This window comes from Rhipicephalus microplus, unplaced genomic scaffold, assembly GCF_043290135.1.
Source record: "Rhipicephalus microplus isolate Deutch F79 unplaced genomic scaffold, USDA_Rmic scaffold_12, whole genome shotgun sequence".
Classification (NCBI taxonomy): domain Eukaryota; kingdom Metazoa; phylum Arthropoda; class Arachnida; order Ixodida; family Ixodidae; genus Rhipicephalus; species Rhipicephalus microplus.
In genome coordinates, this window is record NW_027464585.1 from 37,355,211 (window position 1) to 37,380,397 (window position 25,187).

At 45.8% G+C, this 25,187-nt stretch overlaps 1 protein-coding gene across 1 annotated transcript in view; it reads left to right on the forward strand.

Annotated features, from left to right (window-relative positions):
- Nucleotides 1-25,187, forward strand: part of LOC119168164 (cytochrome P450 4V2-like) — a 952,270-nt gene that overhangs the window by 605,755 nt on the left and 321,328 nt on the right. The window contains exon 7 of the mRNA XM_075882483.1: nt 21,987-22,142. Coding sequence (XP_075738598.1) covers nt 21,987-22,142 — 156 coding nt within the window. The remainder of the gene's footprint in view (nt 1-21,986; nt 22,143-25,187) is intronic.

Sequence of the window (25,187 nt, forward strand, 5' to 3'; positions counted from 1 at the left end):
GTAAACATGTTCACGATGAACAGACCTGACTGTCGTCTACTCAGTGCACCTGATATTTCCCGCGGACCAAATAGCCACCCATGTTACCGGACTTTGGCTGGAATGGCGAACCTCTGATTACAGGCTGATCTGCTTCAGCTTTGAACGCGTCAGCCGATCTCACGTCATGGCCGCTCTTCCTGAAATTGGCAGCCATGGATGCATTATTTCAACACTCGGCGCCCATATACTAGTTCCCGAACACCGATCTACGTTGAACAAGACGACGCTTCGCCATCCAGGACCACCCAAAAAAAAACTGCTCCCCGTCGCCATTCGGACGCCTGTCCCGCCCAACTAAGCGTCGTCGCGCTCCCTCATTCTCCTACCACCCCCAGGCCTCAGAAAACTGCCCCGCCGCGGTGGTCTAGTGGCTAAGGTACTCGGCTGCTGACCCGCAGGGCACCGGTTCAATTCCCGGCTGCGGCGGCTGCATTTCCGATGGAGGCGGAAATGTTTTAGGCCCGTGTGCTCCGATTTGTGTGCACGTTAAAGAACCCCAGGTGGTCGAAATTTCCGGAGCTCTCCACTACGGCGTCTCTCATAATCATATCGTGGTTTTGGGACGTTAAACCCCACAAATCAATCAATCAGGCCTCAGAAAACTGACGGGCACAGCTCCAAGAATTGACCCTGCCTTAACGACCCGACCCGAAATTCCTCTACACATGATACCCACACAACTTGATCAAAGCAAATATTGCAATATTGACGGTATTTCTGTAGCAGCACTCATTGACACCGGCGCTCGCTAATCAGTCATGAACTCCAGCCTTCGTGCTCGACTGAAGAAAGTGCTCACTCCTACTCCGATCACTGTAGTCTGAGTAGCCGATGGTGCAACACCAGTGGTCACTGGGATGTCTTGCCATCCGCGTCACTGTTGCTGTACATAATACCTCTCTTCTTTTTTACGTACTGGACCGCTGCCAACATGACATGATTTTGGGACTCAATTTTCTGTCGCAGCCTTCCGTCATAGTTGGCTGTTCTGCTGGTGTTGTTCAGCTCGTCCTACTACATGTCGTTGAGCCTCGCGATCCTGCACCGCCAAAGGTTTGCTCCACCAATTTTGTTCGTCTATCTTGTTGAGCTGCGCCGTATATCGATGCCTCTTCTGACCCAATGGTGGCTGACGGCGATTATGTCGTGCCACCTAATAATGTCATCCTCTTTTCGCTCACTGTTGCGTTCCCACACACGATCACCACTACGACGAACAACGCGGCATGTCTCCTTATTGTGAACTTTGAACTATGCTGCCCCTAGGCACCAGCCTTGCAAACCTTCCCACGCTCTTTCCTGTCTCTCTTGTTTTCCTTCAAGTTTGCGCAGCAAATCAATTTTTCTATTCTTAACGCTAAGTGCTCTCCATAACCACACAACATACTGAATGCATTTCTACGCAGGTATGCTGAAGCAGTAGCTCCCTTTCTGGTAATCATATATTGTCCCTCATTGTCCTCAGCTGCTGTTCCTGCAGACTGGCTAACTACACGGGTCGTTCCTATTCCGAAAAAGGCGACTTAGCCCAAATAACCAATCAACACCCTATTTCAATGACATCTGCAAGCTGCAAGTTATACGAACATATTATTGCTAATAAAGGAATGAAGTTTCTAAATGGTAACAGTGTACTGTATCCTCACCAGCAAGGCTTTCGCAAAGGGTTATCCACTGTAACACAGCTTACGACAATCATTAAATACCTTGATAGTATTCTTGACAAGTCAAGCCAAATTGACGTTATCTTGTCAGATTTTAAAAAAGCATTCAAGCTTATTCCTCGTAGTAAACTCGTAAGAAAAAAAAACCGTCAATAACCTTGCAGCATACATTATTAACTGAGTAGCGGCTTATTTGCCTAAACTGCTTGCGATTAGGCAAATAAGCCGCTACTCAGTTAATAATGTATGCTGCAAGGTTATTGACGGTTTTTTTTTATATATCACCCCACCATATATATATATATATATATATGGTGGGGTGATATTCAATGGATCCGGTGGAAAATGCAGTATAAAAAGAGGTCGACAAACGTGCGAAAAAACACTAGTTTTACTAACGTTTCGGCAGGTGGGCCTGCCTTCGTCGGAGTGAAGGCAGGCCCACTCCGACGAAGGCACTCCGACGAAGGCAGGCCCACCTGCCGAAACGTTAGTAAAACTAGTGTTTTTTCGCATGTTTGTCGACCTCTTTTTATACTATATATATATATATATATATATATATATATATATATATATATATATATATATATATATATATATATATATATATATATATATATATAATATTGGTAATGAAGTTTGTCTCCCAATACAAATAGGCTATTTCAGACGATTGTGTTTTGTTAAACAAAGTTTGTTCTCTTAATGATCATTTAATAGTTAACTCTAACCTTCAATACATTTTGTCGTGGCTCAAGTGGTGGGGCATGGCATTGCAGACAGAAAAAAACCGTTTACATGTCTGTACAAAAAAAGTTAACAAATCTTCGTTCATTTACAACCTAGTATCCACACTGCTCACCCAAGTAAACCTATATAAATACCTTGGAATCACAATACCCAGTGACCTAAGCTGGAATAACCACATTTCCAACATCTGTAACTCTTCTTCCAAGAAACGCTGAATCCTCAGGCGCAAACTAAAACATGCTCCTCATGACACTAGATTTTTGGCTTACAAATCACAAATCCGACCAAAACTCGAATATACTTGATTCGTATGGGACCCCTACACAAAAACTAACATTGATGCATTAAAGATGGTACAACACAAAGCAGTTTGATTTACTTTTTCTAAATATAGAATAAACGACTGTCCCTCCGCCCTATTAATACAACACAATATTCGGACTGTACACTTCGAAGAAAAATACAGCGGTAAAAACTTTTTTCCAGCTTGAAAACAATTGCTTCTTCCTTAAACCAAAGGCCTATGTGTCCTCACTTACAGCACGTCGATCAAAACATCGTCATGATCTTTCTCTAACGCCATGCAGCACCAGAAATAACCTATTTAGGTTTTCATTGTTCCAATAAACTGTAAATGATTGCGATAACCTGAAAATATGACAAATAAACGCAGATTCAATTCAACGTATATCTTATTATTAATATCAACAATGTCACATTGATTAGCCCTTCGTTCCTTAGTTTTACTGTTATTGTTCTTGAGTATTTAAAAAGCGTTATAGCTGTCTTCGACCTTGTATTTGTATGTGTAATGTCCTCCATCTGTATCGAAGCGCCAGGTGTGGCTAAGTTGATTGCTGGACTTAAATACCATTCTTCACCAGGTTACGATTTAATAGACTCGAAGTTTTTGAAGAATACAAGTTCATTTAGTTCTATTATTTTAACAAAAATATTCCAGCAATCACTTGACACATCTACGCTACCCATACAATGGAAAATAGGTAAGGTGGTACCACTCTTCAAATCTGGCCAAAAAACATCCCCCGTAAATTACCACCCTATATCTCTAACTAGTACCTGCTGTATATTACTGGAACATATCATATTCTTACATCTAGTCAATTTCCTTGAATCAAATTCGTTTTTTACATCTGCACAGCACGGTTTTCGCAAATCGCTCTCATGCGAAACACAGTTAATATCTTTTACTCACAAGCTACATCGCATTTTAGACCAATCATCAAAAGCTGACTGTGTTTATTTAGACTTTTCCAAAGCCTTTGACAAGGTATGCCACAAGCTGCTACTACTCAAACTAAGCAAACTCCAACTTGATGACACCATAATGAAGTGGATTGTATGTTTCCTTAAAAATCGCTCGCGATTTGCTTCAGCTAATAATCATAACTCTTCACTCAGCCAGGTTTCCTCTGGTGTCCCCCAGGGATCTGTTCTTGGACCTCTTTTGTTTGTTATTTACATTAACAATCTGCCTTCTCTTAAATCCTCTAATGTTCATTTCTTTGCCGACGACTGCGTAATTTTTCGGGAAATAACTGCTGACAACGACTTCTACTCTCTCCAATCAGATCTAACTAGTGTAAGCAACTGGTGCAAAGAATGGTTAATGGAACTTAATGTCACTAAATGTAAAGTAATGCGTGTATCGAGAACTACTAGTTGTATGCCTATATATTACCTGAACAATACACCACTTGAAATCGTTTCCTCTTACAAGTACTTAGGTGTTCATATTACCAACAATTTAACTTGGACGAAACACATCGAATACATTATTAACAAGGCAAACCGCATGCTGGGTTATTTACGTCGAAACTTTTTTTCAGCTCCGTCTTCTTTAAAACTTTTTCTATACAAAACACTAATCAGATCAAAACTAGAGTACACAACACCAGTATAGGATCCTTGCCACGACAACTTACTCACCGCACTTGAACTTGTTCAGAATAATTCAGCCCGTTTCATTCTATCAAATTACAATAGAACGGCAAGTGTAACGGCAATGAAAAGTAGTATTGACCACCATCTTTAGCATCACGACGTCGCATTTTTCGCCTAACTTTATTTCATAAGGTTTATTACCATGCTTCTCTCCATGCTGAACTGCTTTCACAACCTCAGTACATATCATGTCGAATTGACCATAATCATAAAGCTGGAGTTGTTTCACCTAACACTAAACATTTTGCGGAGTCTTTCATTCCAAAAACATCCCGAGAGTGGAACCACCTTCCCGCCGATGTTGTTTCCATACGCGTTAATCACCTGTTTCTTCAAGCATTAGCTAATATTGTATAATCAGGATAATCTATGTTTTTCTATTTAAACGCGTGCTCTGTTTTTTCTATGTTTTGTACATCTTGTTACTCCCACTCCCGTCTTCAATGCCCATGGCCTTGAAGGTTTAATAAATAAATAAATAAATAAATAAAATAATCTATTGTTCATGCGTGTGCATTATGCTCTCTAGTATTATCTTTGTTTTTTTCTGAAGTTATTGTTATTATTTTTAGGTCTTTAAAATTTTTTTATTTTAATGTCGTTTCTGTGAATTTATGTATTTTGTGCTCCCCTCCTCCGTGGACCCAATTAAGGTGTGCCGTATTGTGTAAATAAATAAAAATAAAAAAGGCATAGACGAAAAGTTGAAGAAGATATTACGATGCCATTTATGTCGCAATCATCCTATCTACAGGCTCTTAAGTCCATGGTACATAGCTCTGACATAGTTTTACATAAACCCTGACGCTTTTTTTCTTCCATATAATCACGTATTCATGTTTTTGCTAGTTATTTAAATATAGTGCTGCTGTGCTTGTATGAACTTGTTGTACTCTTCTTTTGCTGTTATTATCGCCACATTGCCTCATATGTGTTTATTGGAACCCTTTTTTGTACTCATTTGTACTCACTCCTGCTTAAGGTGTGAAGATCAGACCGGCAGTACTGTAATAAATAAATAAATAAATAAATAACGTAAGCAGTTTTCCACTTAAGGCCACTAAGATCGGTATCTATGATACGCTCAAACATTGCTTGATAGTCACATTTATTGGCGTTAAATTTAACTTTCGCGTGTTGAAAAGGCCGTCTTGTCCATGTCCGCTTCGTGCAGAGGTATTTGCAAATACTCTGAGCGGAGATCAAGGCTTGAGAAATATTCAGCATCCTTAAGTGAGTCCAGCACATCATTGGTTCATGGCATCAGATATACGTCTTCGCGCGTGATAGAAGTAAGTGCTCGATAATTGAAACAAAATCGTACGGAGGCGTCCTTTATTTCGGATCAGCACCATGGGTGAAGACCAATAACTGGACGATGGCCGAATGATATCGTGTTTCAGCTTGTCAGTGACGTTGTCCTCGTTGATCTGGCACTTTGAAGACCACATGCGGTAAGCGGGGTGGCGTACAGTCAAATTGTGCTCTGCTTCGATGCGGTTCACTGTGACAGAAGGGCGCCCAAGAAGCTTGGAGTAGACGTCAAAGGAATCACTGGGTTTCAAGTAGAGCTAAGGCAGCGTCCTTTTGCTCTGCAGGGAGATTGATTATTGATGGTGGCAGTTAATGCTGTGGTCGTCGCATGGTCATCATTAGTAGTTGGAGGCAAAGGTGCACTTGTGTTAAAGGACATCAGGGCAAGAGATTTGATGTCAGCAAAACAGGGCACAGCGGTACCCTGGGAGAGAACAAGTGGATGCAATGTAGGGTTACGAGCAGTGACCAACGCTGTGTTGTCATGAAATTAGGCCAAACTAGGCGCAATAACAATGCCACCAGAGAGCCATCAATTGCAGGATGCGAGAGACACATCACCGTAAAGGATAGTATTGGACGTAAACGTCAGAACATGCTCGTTGCCAGGTGGAATGGAACAGTCAGCCACCATGACGAAATGCAGTTTGCGAGTGTCGTCATAAGATGAAAGTTCTGTGTCCATCATTTGAACAACTCGCTGATGGCAAGATATCACGGCCGATGCTCAAAACCTAAAGACCCATCCTAGTAAGTTCGTGGGTACATGACGACAGAACGAGAGCCTGAATGTAATAAGTATGCCATCGATGTTCTCGCGCAGTACATACACCAATGGGCTCAACACGTACGGTATTGGCACAGCAAAGGGGAAATTCAGTATACGGCATTTTTACTTTTCGCAAGCAAGCCCAAAGTTCAATATTAATAACGCGAAACGCTGTATCCTCGTCTATCAATGCTCGGGTCCATATTTTATCACCGCAAACAGAACATTTGAGAACCGTTGTGGAGGAGTTGGACGTTGCCTGAAAGATACAGCTTTCCCTCCGGAAGCTGCACCATTTAGTGATCCGGGCAATGGCCTGAGGTCACCGTAGCTGACAGAAGGGGAGAAGAGGAGTGGCGCATTAGTGATGGAGAGCGGCGAAGCGGGAATTGACAACCACCGGATTCATCAACGCTATACGGAGACAGCGAGCAGTGTTCGTAGCATTGCTAGAATGGACCATGTTGTGAAACTACTGCACGAATCTATTCTCGTTTATAGTAATCGTAAGCGCGTCTCTCAAGCTGTTGACGACGTCGAGAAAACCTGAAAATATTTTCGTCATGAACACCTGAAAACAGTAGCAGACTGCACTAGGTGGGCGCCAGGCGTTGGAAGGTTGGAAGGCGGACGCGAGATTCGCGTGGTCACATCGTGAAGCGCGTGAAGTGGTTGCTGGCAAGGTGACACGAGCGCTGCCACCTCTGCATAGGTTGGCGTCGGTACTGGGTCTCGTCCGGGAGTTCCCGCACACGTCATACCAACAAGTTCTTTTCTAACAATGTTGCAGACGCTGGTGCCAGGAAACGCCATACGGAGCTCAAATGGGTGGAAGTAGCTTGCGCTTGTAGTTCCTCGCGTGTAATAGAACGAGTCAGCGTTCGTAGGTCACTGTTATTGTGTACGTTAAACGCCAGCTCGGGCGATATTTCAAGGTCAATAAATCAATTGGCTACGTTTATATGCACGTTTGTATCGTTCGTGCCAAATGGCAAGCTTGAGAATACCGTAGATAATTTTCAAATGAATTTTATACCTTGCCTCGAAGCACCCACCTCACTCGCCAGAATAATGGCAACACTGAGCGTGGGACGTTGAGTTATGCCTGGCGTAAGTGACGAAGCTGATGTGCCACTAGAGCATCTGCTTGCGTGCTACAGATTGTGTGGGTTTGGCTGGCGCTTCCTTAGTTAAAGGTGTCATTTTCTTTTGCGTGGTGGTGGGCATTCGATAGGTGGCAAGTGGTGTTGCGTTGGGAGCCACACTAGATTCGAATTATATTCAATATACCAGCGTAAGCGTTTTAGCTGATTACGGCATACGGCGTAAATAGGTAATGCAATCTGTTAGGCATTATGCGTCATTAGGCAGGTTCTGGAAAATAATTATATCACACGTAGAAGGGCACTTGGTTGGCTTTTGGTTTAGGTATTACGGTTTTTCGGGATCAAAAATTATTTTCAAAATTGTTGAGCATTTCACCTATTGGGCGCGTTACCTACGACCCTGCTAGCGATAACACCAGAACATTTAAAGGCAAGACTATACATGCCGACGCGCTTCGCCGCTTTTGATTGACGGCCGACGCTCTGCCCGCCGCTATCAGTGCCATTGCCTCACTGTAATCCTACTTATCAATTGTTGGCCACAAGGTCGGCCCGAATAAACAGTTTGATCTTCGACCTACTGTCTGCTGCCTTCGTCGTTGTCACGACCCCGTGACATCTGGTGGAGGTGCTTCCCGATCCATGAGCCGCACGCCCTCTTCCAGCCGTGACCAAGTCCACGTAGTAGAGAAAAATCGACACCAACCACGACCAACAATACCAGCGAGTGAGCCATAGGCGACAAGGTCTACCACCGGAGTACGGGCCTTTACCCAATACGACTCACACGTCCACCATGACAACCACTGCGGCAATGATGACTGCCGCTGCGCCACTGCCTGCGGCTATTGTGATGCACCCACCTTGAGAGCCACCGAGCTTTCATGGAGCACCTAATAAAGACCCAGAAACCTAGCTCGAGACATACGACTTAGTCACCACCTTGAACAGCTGGGACACCGAAGAAAAATGCGCCGCGTAAACTGCTACCTAGTAGACGCCGCAAAGACGTGGTTCGAGAACCGGGAGTCCACGCTGCAAAGCTGGGATGTTTTTAGGACGACGTTCCTCCGCACGTTCACGAGCTTCGTCCACAAGGAACGTGCTGCGACTATCTTGGAGACGCGTGTGCAACTCCCCAACAAGAACATCACAGTCTTCGTCAAGGAGATGACCCAGTTGTTCCACCACGCTGACTCCGCCAAGGCCGAGGACGAGAAGGGCCGTTCCGTTATGCGAAGTGTTAAAGAAGAGTTCTTTGTAGAGCTTTTGCGCAACCCGTCGAAGACGGACGAAGAATTCCTCACCTAGGCCATAACAATCTAGAAGATATTAGAAATGTGCACAAGCCAGTACAATCACCGCTCTTCAGCAGTACACTACACCGAGGCTCGTGCCCTCAGCAACGATGACTTGCACGAGGCAATCCGAGCGATTGTGAAAGAAGAGCTGCGCAAGCTATTATTTTCACCACAGCCTCAAGGTAATTCTATCTTCGACTTTCTGCGAGAAGTTCGACAATCGCTTCTAATTCCCCAAGCACCACTGCCAGAGCCGGAAGCTACGAGCTGCGTTGCTGCAGTGCACCGCTACGCTTCCCTCGCCTACGTCAGGACGCTGCCCAACCGCATTTCCACCGTCAGACACCACCACCACCACCATCATCGACGTCCTATCGGCCTCCCGTAGGCCAGCGCTGCGGTACTAAGAGGACTGACGTCTGGCACGCCACTGACCACCGCCCGCTGTGCTACCACTGCGGTGAGGCCGGCCACAGGTACTCCCACTGCCGGTACAGCCAAATGGGTGTACGTGGCTTTGCCATCGACGTGCCGCGTCCACAGCGGGCGAAAGACCACATAACTACGCCGGCTACCTCGCCGGAAGGCAAAGGACATTTCAAGGATCTTCTCGTTCACCTTCACCAGCTGCTACATGTTATCGCACCGTCGAAATTTACTGGCCCAAGCCGGGGATGGTCGCCTAGCCCTTATTAGGAAAACTAAGGGCAGCGACCGATGGAGATGTGGTTGCTGCACAACAAACTGCCGAAGGTACTCCGCAGATGACGATGACCCCACAACAAAACTTCAAGAACCCGCCGTCACCTCAACGTAGTCCTCACGTCTAAACTTCGCGAGCATAAAAAGCCTTGAATACGCAACTTCGAAACAGTGGTGGGAATCGTCGTAGCCGTGATCCGACGCCGCAACCCAACGGACAGGTGATGAACTAGCGACCTCGACATTCTCATCAACGGCCACAGAGTCACAGCTCTCGTCGACACCGCAGCTGACTATTACGTCATCAGTGGGACTACGCCGCGAAGTTAAAGGAAGTTAGGACCACTTGGGAAGGCCCTGAAATCCGTACAGACGGAGGTCACCAAGTAACATCAGCGGGAATCTGCGCAGCCAGAGTGACCATTCCCAGCCGTATTTGTCCCGCAAGCTTCGTTGTATTGCAGAATTGCTCGAGAGATGTCATGCTTCGACTGGAATTGACTTGAAGACAAAGTGGATAACACTATCCACAGAAAAAGCACTACCGCCACGCACGCCCTCAAGTAGCCGTGTCCTGATTGTGCTGGAAAAAGAAGTCACCGTTCCTCTTCGCTCAAGCGACTGCATTTCCGCCGGCACCCCAAAACTAGAAGAATACGAAGGCGTCGTTGAAAGCAATTAGCCCCAATTTCTCAACCGCAATATTTGTGTTCCAAGAGAAATCACTGAGCTACGAGGAGGAAAAGCAACAGTTATGCTTACGAATTTCAGCAACTAGTACAAACTCGTGAAGAAAGCTACAACGGTCAGCTACATCGACGAAATTATGAAAGCCATCAATGCTTTCACCCTCGCCGATTCTACAGAACCTACTCCGTGGAACGAAGCTCCTCGCCCAACTTTCTACGTCAATCTGAGCTTTTTGAAGCATATGCAAGAACACCTCAAGGCCCTGCTCCCGCAATACAAGGACTGCTTTTCGTTGTCGTCAAAAATACGCCAGACCGCTGTCGCGAAATATCGCATAATAACACAGGAAAACGCCAGACCACTACGGCAGAGTCCCTACAGAGTTTCGATGCGAGAACGTGAGGCCGTTAAAAGACAAGTCGATGAAATGCTACGTTATGACATCATCCAACCGTCTGAGAGTCCGTGCGCGTCACCCGTGGTGTTAGTGAGGAAGAACGGAACCCTACGTTTCTACGTTGCTTATTGGTGCCTCAACAAAATCACAAAAATTGTTTAGGCTTTCCCACGTGTAGATGACGCCCTGAATCGACTCTAAAACACGAAGTGCTTTTCGCCGATGAACTTTAATACTGGCTACCGGCAAATCAACGTCGACAACAGATATCGAGAAAAAACGGCGTTTATAACACCAGGTGGCCTCTTCGAGTTCAAAGTTATGCCCTTCAGTCTTTGCTCGGCACCAGCGACTTTTCAACGCGTTATGAACACAGTGCTGGCCGGATTGAAGTAGCAGGCTTGTCTCGTTTACTTGAAAAATGCCGTCGTGTTTTTCCTTAAGCTTCGACGAGCATCTTCGGCGTCTTTAAACTGTACTTCAAGCCATCAAGACTTCTGAACTCACCCTAAAACCAGAAAATGCCGCTTCACGTACGAGGAACTTTAGTTTGTGAGCCACGTGATAAGCGAATCCGGAGTAAGACCCGATCCGAAGAAGACAGCCGCTATATCAGCATTTCCGCCGCGCGTAGTCAAGAAGGCCGTGCGCAGGTGTCTCGGAGTTTAGGCGCTTCGTCAGGTGTATCGTCAGAAACTATGTCCACATCGCCGGGCCTCTCAATAACCTTACGAGGACTGACGTCGTGTTCCCGTAGAAAACCCCACAGGAGGAAGCATTTGGGGAACTAAAACGATCACTGAAGATGCTTTTGATACTCGCGCATTTCGGTGAACACGCCGAAGCAGAAATGCACGCTGACGCAGGCAGCGTAGGACTCAGCGCCATCCTTGTGCACAGGACCGATGAACAGGAAAGGGTCATTAGATACGCTTGCTGGTCACTATCCAAGGCAGAGAGCAATTATGCCACAACAGAAGAGAAGTGTCTTGACATCATCTAGGTGACATCAAAGTTTCGTCCTTACCTCTTTGGTTGGCTCTTCAATGTTGTGAGTGACCACCACGCCTTGTGTTGGCTAGCTAACTTGAAGGACTCTTCAGTTCGCCTTGCGCGATGGAGCCTGAGACTTCAAGAATACGTTACCATCGTTTACAAGTCCCACAGAAAACACTTCGACGCCAACTGATTGTCGCGAGCCTCCGTCGACCCACCGCGGCTTGAAGACCTGAATGATGACCGTTTCTTGGAAACGATAACTGCCGACGACATCGCTGAACGCCAGTGGGCTAACCCCGAACTTAGGGACTCAATCGAATGCATTCAGGGCAGGACTTTTGTTGTTCTGAAGATATTCGAACAGGCACTTACGTCGTGTTTAGTTTGAAATGGCGTTCTTCAAAAAAAGAACTTCTCACCGCTTCGAGCCAAGTACATTATTGTGGTGCCTTCAGCTGTGCGACCAGAACTACTCCAGGCCCTGCGCAATGATCCTACGGCAGGGCATCTTGGTATTTCGCGCACGCTCGAGAGGATACATGAAAGGTACTACTTGCCGCGCCTTACCGCCGAAGTCACTCGTTACGTGAGGACGTGCCGAGACTCAGCGACGAAAGACACCGCCGACAAGGCCAATAGGCTTTCTTCAGCCGATTGAACCACCTCGCCGACCATTCCGACAAATCTGAATGGACCTACTGGGGCCGTTTGCAACGTCGAATTCGGGAAACAAATGGATCGTCATAGCTACGGACTATCTGACCCCCTACGCCGAAACAAGGGCCCTACCGAATAGTAGCGCTGGAAAGGTAACCAAGTTCTTCCTTGAGAATATCATACCTCGTCATGACGCCCTAAAGGTTGTCATCGCCAATACGGCCATTACTGCTTATTTCACTCAAGCGATCTTGAGACATAGCCAGACAAGCCATCGCCGCTCCCCCGCCCACCACTTAAAGACAAATGGCCTCGCCAAGTGGCTAAACAAGACAATAGCCGACATGCTAGCCATGTATGTCGACGTCGAACACAAGACGTGGGATGCCATCCTTTCTTGCGTAACCTTAGCATACAACACCACCGTACAAGAAACGACGCAGATGACGCCATACAAGTTTGTCTAAGGAAGGAACCCGACAACGACGCTCAACACCATGCTGTCAAACGTCGCTAATGAAGAAAACCTCGACGTCACCACCTGCCTCCAGCGCGCGGATGAAGTTCGTTTACTCGCACGCCTGCGCATATAGAATCGGCAGGTAGCCGACAGCCGCCGTTACAATTCTTCGATGAAGCTTCGTGGAGTACCAGCCCGGTGACTGTGTCGGCGTATGGACGCCGATACGCCGACGTGGACTCAATGAAAAGGTCCTACGACGGTACTTTGGACCGTACAGAGTATTTCAACGTTTGGGACTACTGGACTACAAGGTTGTTCAAACGGCATTACTAACTCCCAACGGCGCCGTGCTCGGCCTGAAGTTGTCCATGTAGTGCGCCTCAAGCCATTTCATGGGCGAACCTGAGGACTGTCATTTGTTGTTTCTACTGTGCTTTATTGCTTGTACTTTTTGTTTATTGTATTTATTATTGTATCTTCGTCTTTTGTTAATGGCCAACTCCGGCGATTTTTTGAGGTTAATGAATCTCAATGAAATTCGTTGGGTACAATTTTTGAACATTTCCGCCATTTATGCCAAATTACAGGCATCAGAGTTGCGTTGATTGTTTGACAATAAATTTTAAAAATTGCCTCAAAACATTTACCTTCCATGCCACAATTACTGGCAGCACTGTCTGTGTGACGTCATGTTGGGCATGTCAACCAAAGTGACGCAGCTGATCGCATCGCTACTTCGGCCACTACAGCGTTTCTTTTGCAGTCCACAAAGATACGGCGTTGGTCTTTTACCCGTATATAGCACGGAAAATCTTTCTTGCTTCCTTTGTGGTGTGTGGCCGGCGCTTCGCTAGTCTGAATTTCCCAGCTTTCATACTACGTGCTCTCGGGACCAGCATACCACCTCCCGTTCTTGCCAAAAAGTACGTCATATACAGACAAGGCGCCCGGTCAGGTTTCGGTTTCGATTTAGCACATTTTGCCTATAAAAATTATTTCCAAATTTCATGAGCTCGTGACATTAGTGTCTAATTAACATAAAAAACACCAATACCTTGACATGGTCAAAAATTGCCGTAGTTGGCCTTTAAAGCATCGGGACGATGCCTTTTTCAGAGGGGGGCTATGCCACTTTCCTCTCCTCAAGTTTTGTAGGACCCCATTACAATATGTTTAGCGCAAACCGTATCTACGATGCTCGAAAAACTTCGAGTCTGTAGTAGATCGTTGTGCGTAGATTACGCTCACATTGTGAACAGTACCGAGAATTCTGGAACCTTCGTCGACGCTAGATGATTCGATGGCCGACGCTCTGCTCGCCGCTATCAGTGCCAGTGCCTCGCTGTATTCTTACTTTTCATTTGTCAGCAGCTTACGGCAGCAAAAAGAGCGTGTTCAGGATCAGCTCTACAGCAAGACGCCTGTTTAATTGTTGTCCCGAAAACCGCCTTTCTCTCTAGCTGGAATCTGCAAACATTCCTATCGTCGCTCTTTTTCATATACACACGTGTCACTTGCCCCTCCTTATAGGAGCATCGCCCTGATGCTGATTTAAACCCACCGTATTTTTTAACGTGCAATCAGTCACTCACATACGGCTTCATAGGCACTACATGCACAAGTTCAGGCGGGTGTTGGTGATGCCAAGGCAAGTGGGGACTGTCGGAGACGACCTCGTAGGTGACGTCACTCAGCTGGCGCGATACTCGATGTTGCCCGAAATATCGCCTTAGCTGCTTCTCGGACAGTCTACGTTCTCGTACGGGTGTCCAAACCTACACTCTGTAACCGATTTTGTACGTTACTGTTCTATGGCGAGCATCGTAGCATCCTGCGTCATAGTCTTGTCGCTGGTGGATCCGCAAGCGGGCGAGCTGCCTAGCTTCTTCCGCACGTTCACTGTACACGTCCGCGCCTATGTCGGTAGCGTCCCATTCATGTGGCAACATCGCATCCAGCATTGTCTGTACCTACCGTCCGTGAACCAAGCTGAATGGAGTATTGCGAGTCGTTTCTTGTTTAGCTGTATTGCATGTGAACGTGATATAGGGTAAATTTTCGTCCCAATTCTTATGTTGGACATGCACGTACACCGACAGCATGTCTTCAGTCATCTTGTTAGGGCGCTCCGTTTGTCCATTCGTTTGTGGGTGGTGCGCACTGGTCTTACGGTAAGTCGTTTCACTTATCATCAGGACGTGGTCTAAAAGAGCTGTCGTAAATGCTGTTCCGCGGTTTGTTATCACGATAGTAGGGCCGCCATGGCGTAGCACAATATTTTCTATGAAAAATCTCGCCACCTCTGCTGTGGTGCTCTTTTGAATAGCTTTTGTTTCGGCATACCTGGTTAAACAGTCTGTCGTGGCTATAACCGAGTTATTCTCTGCAGTCAAAGTAGGAAGGGGTCCCAAAATATATATTCCTATCTGGTTGAACGGTATACGTGGAACCTGGACTGATTGCAGCTGACCGGCGGGTTTCTTTGGAGGTGACTTGCGTCGCTGGCAATTCAGGCCAGTGTGAATGTGGTGCTTGATGACTGTTGTGAGTCGTGGCCAATAGTATCCCTGCTGTGCTCTTGCCAATGTGCGGTTGTAGCCTAAATGGGCAGATGTCGTCGCGTTCGGACGCACTTCAGTACGAAGGGGTGCCGGAATAACGAGCAAACAGGGAGCTCTGATGGATGAAAAGTTTGTTTTGTAGAGGACGCCATTGAGTAAACAAAACGAAGAAAACGCCCTTGAAAAGACTCTGGGTGCCCTCGAAGAATGTCCGTCCACATAATTAATTAAATCAAGCAATTCAGGGTCGCCTAGTTGTTGTTCGGCAATCGTGAACGCGTCGACAACACCAAGGAAGGCCATATCGTTGTTTTCAGAAAGAGAGGCTGACTGTATTGGTGATCGCGACAGGCAGTCGGCGTCCGTATGTCGCTTCCCAGATTTGTGAATGACCGTCACACCAAACTCTTGTAACTTCAGACTCCACTGCGCTAATCGGCCGGTTGGATCACTTAAATTATTCCAGCAATAGAGTGAATGATGGTGACTAATAACTTTGAAGGGGTGGCCATACAAATACGGACGAAATTTCATAACTGCCCAGACTACGGCAAGGCATTCTTTCTCAGTTGTTATATAATTGGCCTCAGCGCGTGTTAGCGTCCTGCTTGCGTAGGCGATTATTTGTTTCGTGTCTTCTTGCCACTGCACAACCACAGCTCCGAGGCCTACACTGCTTTCGTCAGTGTGAAGCGTTGTTGGTGCTTGCTCGCCGAAGTGAGCAAGCACTGGAGGTGTTTGAATACGTTGGCGGAGATCATTAAACGCTGATTTCTGTTCGATCTTCCACTCAAAGGTGGCGTCATCTCTAGTGAGGCGAGTTAACGGCGACGCAATCCGTGCGAAGTCGGCGATAAACCGGTGATAGTAGGCGCATAGGCCCAGAAAGCACCTGACAGCTTTCTTATCAGACGTTACTGGGAACTGCGCCACGGCTGCAAGTTTTTCGGGATCAGGCAGCGCGCCGGTGCAGCTGGCGATATGACCAAGAAACAGCAGTTCTTCAAAACAGAAGTGGAATTTCTCTGGTTTCAATGTGAGGCCCGCGGAGCGTATGGCTCGTAAAACAACTTCTAGCCTTTTGAGATGCTCGTTAAAAGTAGGGGAAAACACTATGACATCGTCTAGATAAACTAAACAGGTCTTCCATTTTAACCCTGAAAGTACAGTGTCCATGAGCCTTTGAAAAATACCGGGTGCATAGCACAAAGCAAAGGGCAGAATTTAAATTCATATAAGCCATCTGGCGTCACAAAAGCGGTTTTTCCCGAGCTTTTGGGTCTTCCTCGATCTGCCAATATCCGCTTCTGAGGTCAATGAATGAATAGTAGCGAGCGTTTTGAAGCCTGTCGAGGAAGTCATCAATACGTAGAAGCAGATACACATCTTTCTTAGTCACTCGATTCAGCTTAGTGTAGTCCACGCTAAAACGCAGGGTACCGTCCTTTTTCTTAACTAGTACTACAGGCAATGCCCACAGGCTCTGTGATGGCTGAATCACATCGTCTTCAAGCATTTTAGAGACTTGTTGCTGTATCACTTCCCGTTCCTTCGGAGCCACACGATAAGGATTAAGGTGCATAAGCTTTGCTGCGTCGTGGGTAATTATTCAATGCTTTTCTAGTGGCGTACGACCGACCTGTGATGTCGATAAAAAGCAGTCCTGGAGTTCAGCTAGCAGCTCAAAAAGTCTCGTTCGCTCGTCTCTTGACAACATAGTACCAACGTCAAGATTAGGTACTGATTGTTCTTGAGGTGCTTCGTCTAGTGCCGATAAACTGCCTTGGATTTCTGCAGTATTGTGAAAGTAAGCGACAGCTGTACCCTTAGGGAGGTGTCGGCGTTCAGCACTGAAGTTAGTGACAGCAAGGTTTTGCGTCCCGCAGTGACAGTGGCAAGACCTCGAGCAACCGAAATATTATGGCTAAAAATCAGCGAGGTTATATGGTCGGCAATACCGTCGCTGTCAAACGGCTCATCCCCTGCCACCAAAAAAAGTGTACACGATCGTCGCGGGACGACCACAACGTCATCCGTCAGACGTAAAGGGTTAGGTCTCGGCTCTGAACAATCTACTAAAGCAGGGCTGTTGTTGCGAACGTAATGACACTGTGGGTGACATTGATGACAATGACATGTTCTCTTAAGGAATCCATTCTGATAGTCAGGTCTTTACAGCATGAAGCGAGAACGACGAAGGTCGCCACAAACGTAGAGCCACCGATGTCGAGCCTTGCTGTGCACATTCCGACAGGCATCAGGAATAGGCCGCATGCCGTCTTTAGGTAAGGTCCCATTCACGCGGTCTTTACTTTCTTGAGGCGTACGGCAACGTCATCACGAATAATAGAGAGAAGACGGCCCCGGTGTCGACTAAAGCTCTGACTTGATGTCCGTCCATAAGAACGGTAAGACATGGGGTCACAGTTTCGTCGGTATTACGTCTTGTCGGCTTTACAGCGTCCAGAGGTGAGAGTAACGGGGGCTTTTTTTCTTCGTCTTGACAGCCTGCAACCTTACCCCTTGAAGTCACCGTGTTCAGTTTCCCCGGTGTGGGCTGGATGACCTCGCTCTTCTGGTGTCGACAAAAGTGCGGCATTGCAACGAAAGTGACTAGGCAGGAGAAGGAGAGCGTAGTTGATGTCGGAAGCCCGGCTGGTAATAAGTTATAATCTCGTCATCATTGTTACAGCGGCCGTCGAAGGGGGGTGGAGTCACCAGAGGTCCTTGAGAAGCGACATCGTTATGGCGGCATACGCAGTCGTTGGCATGTTGACTGTCAAACCATGGCCTGAAAGAGCGAAACGGATCGGTGCGGTGCCAGCAATAGCGGGCTATGTAGCCCACACCTCCGCAGTTGAAACAGAGTGAACGCCTGTCGACAGTGTGCCAGGTGTCTGTTCAGCGAAGCTATGGATGCCGTGACGACTCCTCACGTGACGAAGGCCATGGCAGCCCAGAAGACGACTGGTCGTATGAGGGCTGGATGGGTGGGCGCCACGATGTTTCCCCTTGTGGTGGTGACCAAGGAATGGTTGCAGGTGGTGGGTAGTATGAAGGCGGAGCGGGTGGGGAGCTTCGAAGGGCGACGCCGTATGTGATGGGACGTTGCTCGGGGGCAGGATCAGCTGATGAGAATGCTTGGCGGATTTCATCATGGACGACTTGAGCGACAGTTGCTGTGGGTGTATCCACTACCGGAGTCCGCAACCTTTGCAGTTCTTCACGAACGATCTCTCTAATCATGTCACGCAAGGAGCAATGACTGTCAAACTTCACAGTGGCGGTCTGAATTTGGGGGCTGCTGCACAAGCGGTCATATCGTCGGCAGAGCTGGTGAAGTGCCCACTCGATAGCCGACGCTTCTTTCATGAATATCTCTATAGTGCTTGGTGGGTTACGCAGAAGTCCAGTGAACAGCAGCTCTTTCACGCCGCGCATGAGGTAGCGGAACTTCCTATCTTCGGTAATCTGCGGGTCAGCCCTCCGAAATAAATGTGTCATGTCTTCGGCGCACATGGCAACTGTTTCACTGGGTATTTGGACCCCTAGCTCTTGTAGTTGGGGGGCGCGTTTACGTCTGTGGACATCGCAAAAAAATTCAACAATCTGATGATGAAAGTCGGTCCATGCGGACAGGCTGCCTTCTCTGTTCTCGTACCAAGTACGAGCGCTGTCATCAAGATAGAAGTAGGCTCGGCCGAGCTTTTCCTGAGCAGACCACTGGTTGATCTTCGCAACACGTTCATAGGGATCTAACTAGTCTTCTACATCTTCGTGTGCGCCACCATCAAAGCGTTTAGGCTCCAGCGATTGAAAAAACGTTACCTGGGATAGAGTGGGAGGACTGGTGCCGAGAAGTACAGGCTGGGGGCTGGTGTTAGCCATTCTAGACGTCTTGTAGAGGGCTTCTGTGAGGGGTCGAACTCTGGAGGAAGACCTCGTAGCCAACGACTGAATCGATGGACAGGGGTTTCAATCGGCACGTCCGGGCTGAATGAACGGCTCCTACAAAGGGTGTGAAGCATCGGGCAGCGTCGCAGCCGAGCTTCTCCACCAGTGTCGCAGTGCAATGTGAACAAAAGATGACCGCAGCTTACGGCAGCGAAACGAGCATGTTCAGGATCAGCTGTACAGCAAGATGTCTGCTTCGTTGTCGTCCCAAAAACTACTTGCCCACTAGCTGGAATCTACAAAACATTCTTATTGTCGTTCTTTTTCTTGTACACACGTGTCAATATATATATATATATATATATATATATATATATATATATGTGTGTGTGTGTGTGTGTGTGTGTGTGTGTGTGTGTGTGTGTGTGTGTGTGTGTGTGTGTGTGTGTGTGTGTGTGTGTGTGTGTGTGTGTAAATATATATATATATTTATATACGCAGCATAACAATGGTGATGGCACAAAGTAGCCGAGCATCTCCATATAATTGCCATCGCAGGAAAAATTGATGGTCCTTTGTGTCCTTTTTGTAATGTCCACCCCGCCTACGTGCTTCGTCTTTGCAGTCAAACAAAAAAATGGCCCCGTATCTGCATGTTACACTGCCATCGTCATCGAAAGACAATAGTTTTTCGTCTGGAGAGAGTGAATCAAATGATTTTTGAAGTTCTGCACAAGAAAATTGGTGAATGGTATTCTGGAGGTGCTGCGTTAGTGTGCCTCGAGCGTGCAGTGGAGGTGAGCGAGCGCCTCAAAGTCACTTCACATGTGAGGCATGAGTGTTATGTGGCAGTTATCCTAGAAATCAAATCACGTGGCGTGTGCGCCCGTCTCTGAGGTAATAAGATGTAGAACGCAAGGCGACGGGTAGGTGCCACCACCATTCCGTCTTAGCAAAGCGTTAGAAACACTTGCCTTTTCGTTCAAGCGTTACATGGTCAGCGCAGCGTGATAAACGCTATGGTCCTTAGAATTACTCATATATGCCTTTTTTAGTAAAAAATACACACACATATTATTGGCGTGTTGTTGTGACGCCTCATATACGTGCAATAACTGCTTTGAATTTGACAAACGCACAAGTATGAACGCTGAACCGTGAACAGTATCGGTTGGCACTGCCTTGAGGACAGCCATTTGGAATAATATTTCATCTTTTGGTGCCATTTAGGGCACCGTTAAGGGCAAACAAACAGACAGACAATCCAAAATTTTCGCGTTTTAGGTCACCTAGAAAGACAATCGTCTGTAAAAATTGGCAGATACCACGTACAGTGACAATCGATGATATGCGAAGCACGAATGACGAAGGTAGATATTTCACACTAAAATCAGCAAAACGTTACGAGGTGGACGTAAATTGAGCCGTAGATGACTTCCATGTAATATGAAAGACGATAGTGTTTCTTTGGAACTTTCGACAAAAAATCTTGGTCTGTCTATCTGTCTGCACATTTGTATGTTTGTCCGCCTTTAACTATACCTCAAACGCCCAACTCCATTCGCAGTGCACACCAATATTGTTCAAGCGTCAGCGTTCATACTTCTGTGATTGTCAACCTAAAAGCAAATATTGCGCATACCTGAGGTGCCATAACATCACGTAGATGCTTTGTATGCGTGCCTTTATACTAGAGTAGGCGCACACAAGTGATTCTAAGGACCGTAGCATTTAATCACACAGCGCTGACAGTTCAACGCGATGGTCAAACAGGCAATTGTTACCAACGCTTTGCTAAGACGGCATGGTGATGGCACCGGCCTGTTGCATTGCGTTCTACACTTTATCGCCTCCGAGATTGGCGCGCATGCCTTCCTTCATTTTTAAAGATAACTGCCAGATGGCACTCGTGCCTAACGTGCCTCGATGTGCTCGTTCGCTTTCGCTGCACGCTTGAGGCACTCCAATACAGCACCACCAGAATACTATTCACCGAGTTTCTTGCGCAGAACATCAAATAAACATGACGATTGGTATAGCACGAGAACAGAATGACGACAGAGACAAGAAGCACACGAAGGACACGAGCGTCTGTGTCGTTTGTGTCCGTCTTGTTTCTTTGTCGTCGTGCTGTTCTCACGCTATAACTAACGTCATGTCATACCAAGTAGCCCGAGCAGCGACTCATCAAATAAACGTTTTGTTCGCTCTCACGTCTTTCGACAACATTTGCCGTGCAACAAGCACATTCAGGGCCAATTTTTTGTCATGTTTTGACGTGTCATTTACCTTCGTCGTCTATACACATCACTTCATACTAAAATTGATATATGTGGAGCTACCGAAACGGCCTCGAGCGCGGCATGATCGTAGCATGTAGTGATGTTTTGCACGACACCCATGTGATGATTATTATGTTTTGACATGTTATCTACCTTTCTCGTCCTTTCACGCTACGTAATACCAAAGTTTATGTATTTGAAGCTAGCGAAACGACTGCGAACGCATTACGAGCATAGGTTGTAGTCATGTTTCATAGCATGTAGGCGTGTAGTCAAAGCATGTAGTGATTATAATGTTTGAACATGCCATTTACCGTCGTCGTCCATTCGCGTCACGTAATACCCTGTCAAAGCATATAATTAGCCCTTCTTCTTGTGTGCTTATGCTCCCAATAATTGGCCCCATTGTGTCAAAACGTTACTTCAGATTCTCAGGAGCCGCAAGAAAGCGTACAAGATCGAAGAATCGCAGCATGGAGCTAAAAAGCAGAGCTTCATGGACATCCTTCTGCGTATGCACATGGAAGAGGGCGTTTTCACCTTGGACGAAATCAGGGAAGAGGTGAACACCTTCATGATAGGGGTGAGTGAAGACGTTTCACTCAGTGTTTCCTTTCTTCACCAATTTTGTGACTTCCTTCTAGTGTAACAATGTACATACTTTGCCAAGAAGCAACTCTCTTGGAGTCGGTGGCATAAATAATGGGGTCCAGTGGGGATGCTGACCAACCTGTTGTCCAGGCTGGGATCCATCCCAACGGACCTTGAAACTCTATCGGACATCCATATAAAGTCCGAACGTCCAAGTCAATAGTAGATGTCCATGGGACATCCGAAGGGCACTAATTCGCTTTCTCTAGCGGATGCCTTCGAGACATAGCGAGAAGGACGTATTGCAAGTATAAAAAATAAATAAATAAAATATATATATATGTATATATATATATATATATAAATATATATATATATATATATATATATATATATAATATATATATATATATATATATATATATATATATATATATATATATATATATATATATATACACAACGCGTCCCGCATCGTATACATTCTACTTGGTATCTGTTTGATATAAACCCATATCAGTCGCAATATATTCTCGCGTGTATACTAAGTTAACTGTTGTATATTTTTATTTTAAAGTATATGAATCTTTTGTGATGGTTACAACCGCTGTTGATCATTGTTTGTTCCAAATTGTGTTTATTGTGTACCTTCAACAGAAGTTTCAAATTTCGTGCGTTTAAAATTACACGTTTCTTTCTTTTTTAAATCAAATTATTAGATGCTTTACTTACTTAAGTAGTTTGTATGTACATAAAAGTTACATATTTCATTCTCATAACAAAGCTTCTTAATCAGCATTAAAAGTTAAGATGCGCAAATGTGGTGTGCGTCTGTGCGGCTGTAACTACTTTGCTTGTTTGGGCGTGTTATCTGCTGCTCGACCTACGACCGCCTCTTGAATGGTTGTGTTTGAGTCGATTTCCCTCGTGTATGAAGTGTGCTTGCGTTCTGTATTCGTGTTTTGTGTTCTGCAAGTGCTGCTGATTACAAAGATGCGCTATATTCAAGCGAGGACGCATGGCCTCGTATTGTGGAGCACTGGCCAGGTATGTACCACATTTTTGCAGTCGGCGCTCTGTTACCACCACGTTCGCCACGTATTTCGTACCATGTGCATGATAAGTGAGATATCGTGTACGTGGCGATCCTCTTTGTAGGATTTATTCAGGGTAAAGGCAAGGTTGTGCGAACTTAAGTGGAAGAGTTTTTCTTTTGTATGAAGTGTGAAGCAGAGAGTGCACGCACACGCAGCGGGAATTCGGCGGCAGATTTGAGCTGAGTTGGGCAGTGGTGTTGGAGGTGGGCCCTGCTCGCGAGCGACCACTATATTTGTTTAATAATTCTGGGGCGTTAGCTGTAGGCGTTGATCATGGCTACAGCACGTACACTCATCATATTTATTGTGCGCCATTGAAGTGAACGTGTCTACGGCAGTTTAATACGCTGTACGTTTTATTTTAAGCAGCTACAGTTTTGTTATCTGTTATGACTACTATCAGAGAAGTTTTTTTTTTCCTTGTGAGTGGCCCAATGCATGCCGGTGTGTGCATTCTCACCGGCACGCGTTTTTATAAACTACCACGATATTTGAGTTGATGCGTGTTCGTGTGCAGCATGTTGCATCGTCTTAGGTAGGGCTCGCAAAGGTTCACTTACAATTAGGTGTTCATGCAGCTCGTTTAGTAAAATTTCAAGTTCCGGTATACATCTGCAACATAGATTACCTGATGCGGTGGCAACCCGTGCATTTTAAGCTAATCGTTAAACGTGAACTGCATCTTCGAACGAATATTTCGTGGCTAAATGCGGCCGAACTGCTATACCTTTCTGTGCGAGCACAAATTCGGTCCAAGCGTTCAAGCACCACAGATTTTACACTGCTTGTTTCCACTATGTTTGGATTTCGTTGTTTTTTTTTTGGTTTAATAAATATTTTATGTGCCTCGCCCAACCTTGCTGTTGAAACCTTGCTAAACGTATTTTCACGTTTTTTTTTTTTTTTTCACTAGGCAGCCTGTGATACTTATGTGAGGCGTACTGCTTTTTTAGCCAACAAGAGTCATTGAAGAAATTGCGATAGTTGAGGAACACACAATAGAACTTTGATGAAATTAATTTTTGAAATTGCAGATATAATTGTTCTGATGTGAGCAGCCTGAAGAAAGCTATATTAGTTGTATTTGAAATCAAATTAATACTTCACTTTTATATGTTACCTGCAATGGTTACTTGATGAAAGTGCATACTATCATGTGTGTATTGTGGTATCATTGAATTTGCACGTGAACGCACTATGCACGGGCAAAATAAGTATGATTTTGACACATCTGTGACGGGGAAATTGAATATTATTTCATAAGGTCGCAACTGTGCTTGCCAATGGTGTTGTAACATCTCTGGTTTGTGTAGATCCTGCTAGTTTAAGACACATTATTCCAAATCATTTTAAAAGACTGAAGAACTCAGTTTTGCCAGGGAACTCATGGCACTAAATTGTTCTTTCTGTGTTTCCATCGCAGTCTATGCATGCTCCTTGTGCAAACTCAGTGTGAAAGAATTCCGGACAAGCCTGTCATCAGTGGTAGCTCATGGAAACGTTGGCTGCAGATGTAGAACACGTGTGCATGGCTTCTGTTTCCTATGAAAAGGGAACTTCACTGACCCACGTGGTTACTTTATTCAAGCAGCTCGCATATTCAAGATGCTCCAAATTAAGCGCTTTGTTTTTCGTCTAAAAAGTCAGTGCTGCAAGTCATGTGTGTAAAAGCCACCTTTGCAGATAGCTGTAGGTTCAGGGGTACACAATGTGCAACAATATTTCCTACTGTCTGCTGTGCCGATGAATAAGACGCAATATTGAACTTATTAAAGACTGGAGGCCCCTAAGCATGTAATGAAAATTTGAGCCTGTCACATTTCTGCGTAGATCCAAAAACTTTTTGTATGCCTGTGCTTAGATATGCTGCAAGTAAGTTTAGTTGCGGCTTGAATCATCACGCATACAGGACAGTGAGCACTAGCCCACAGCTACTACTC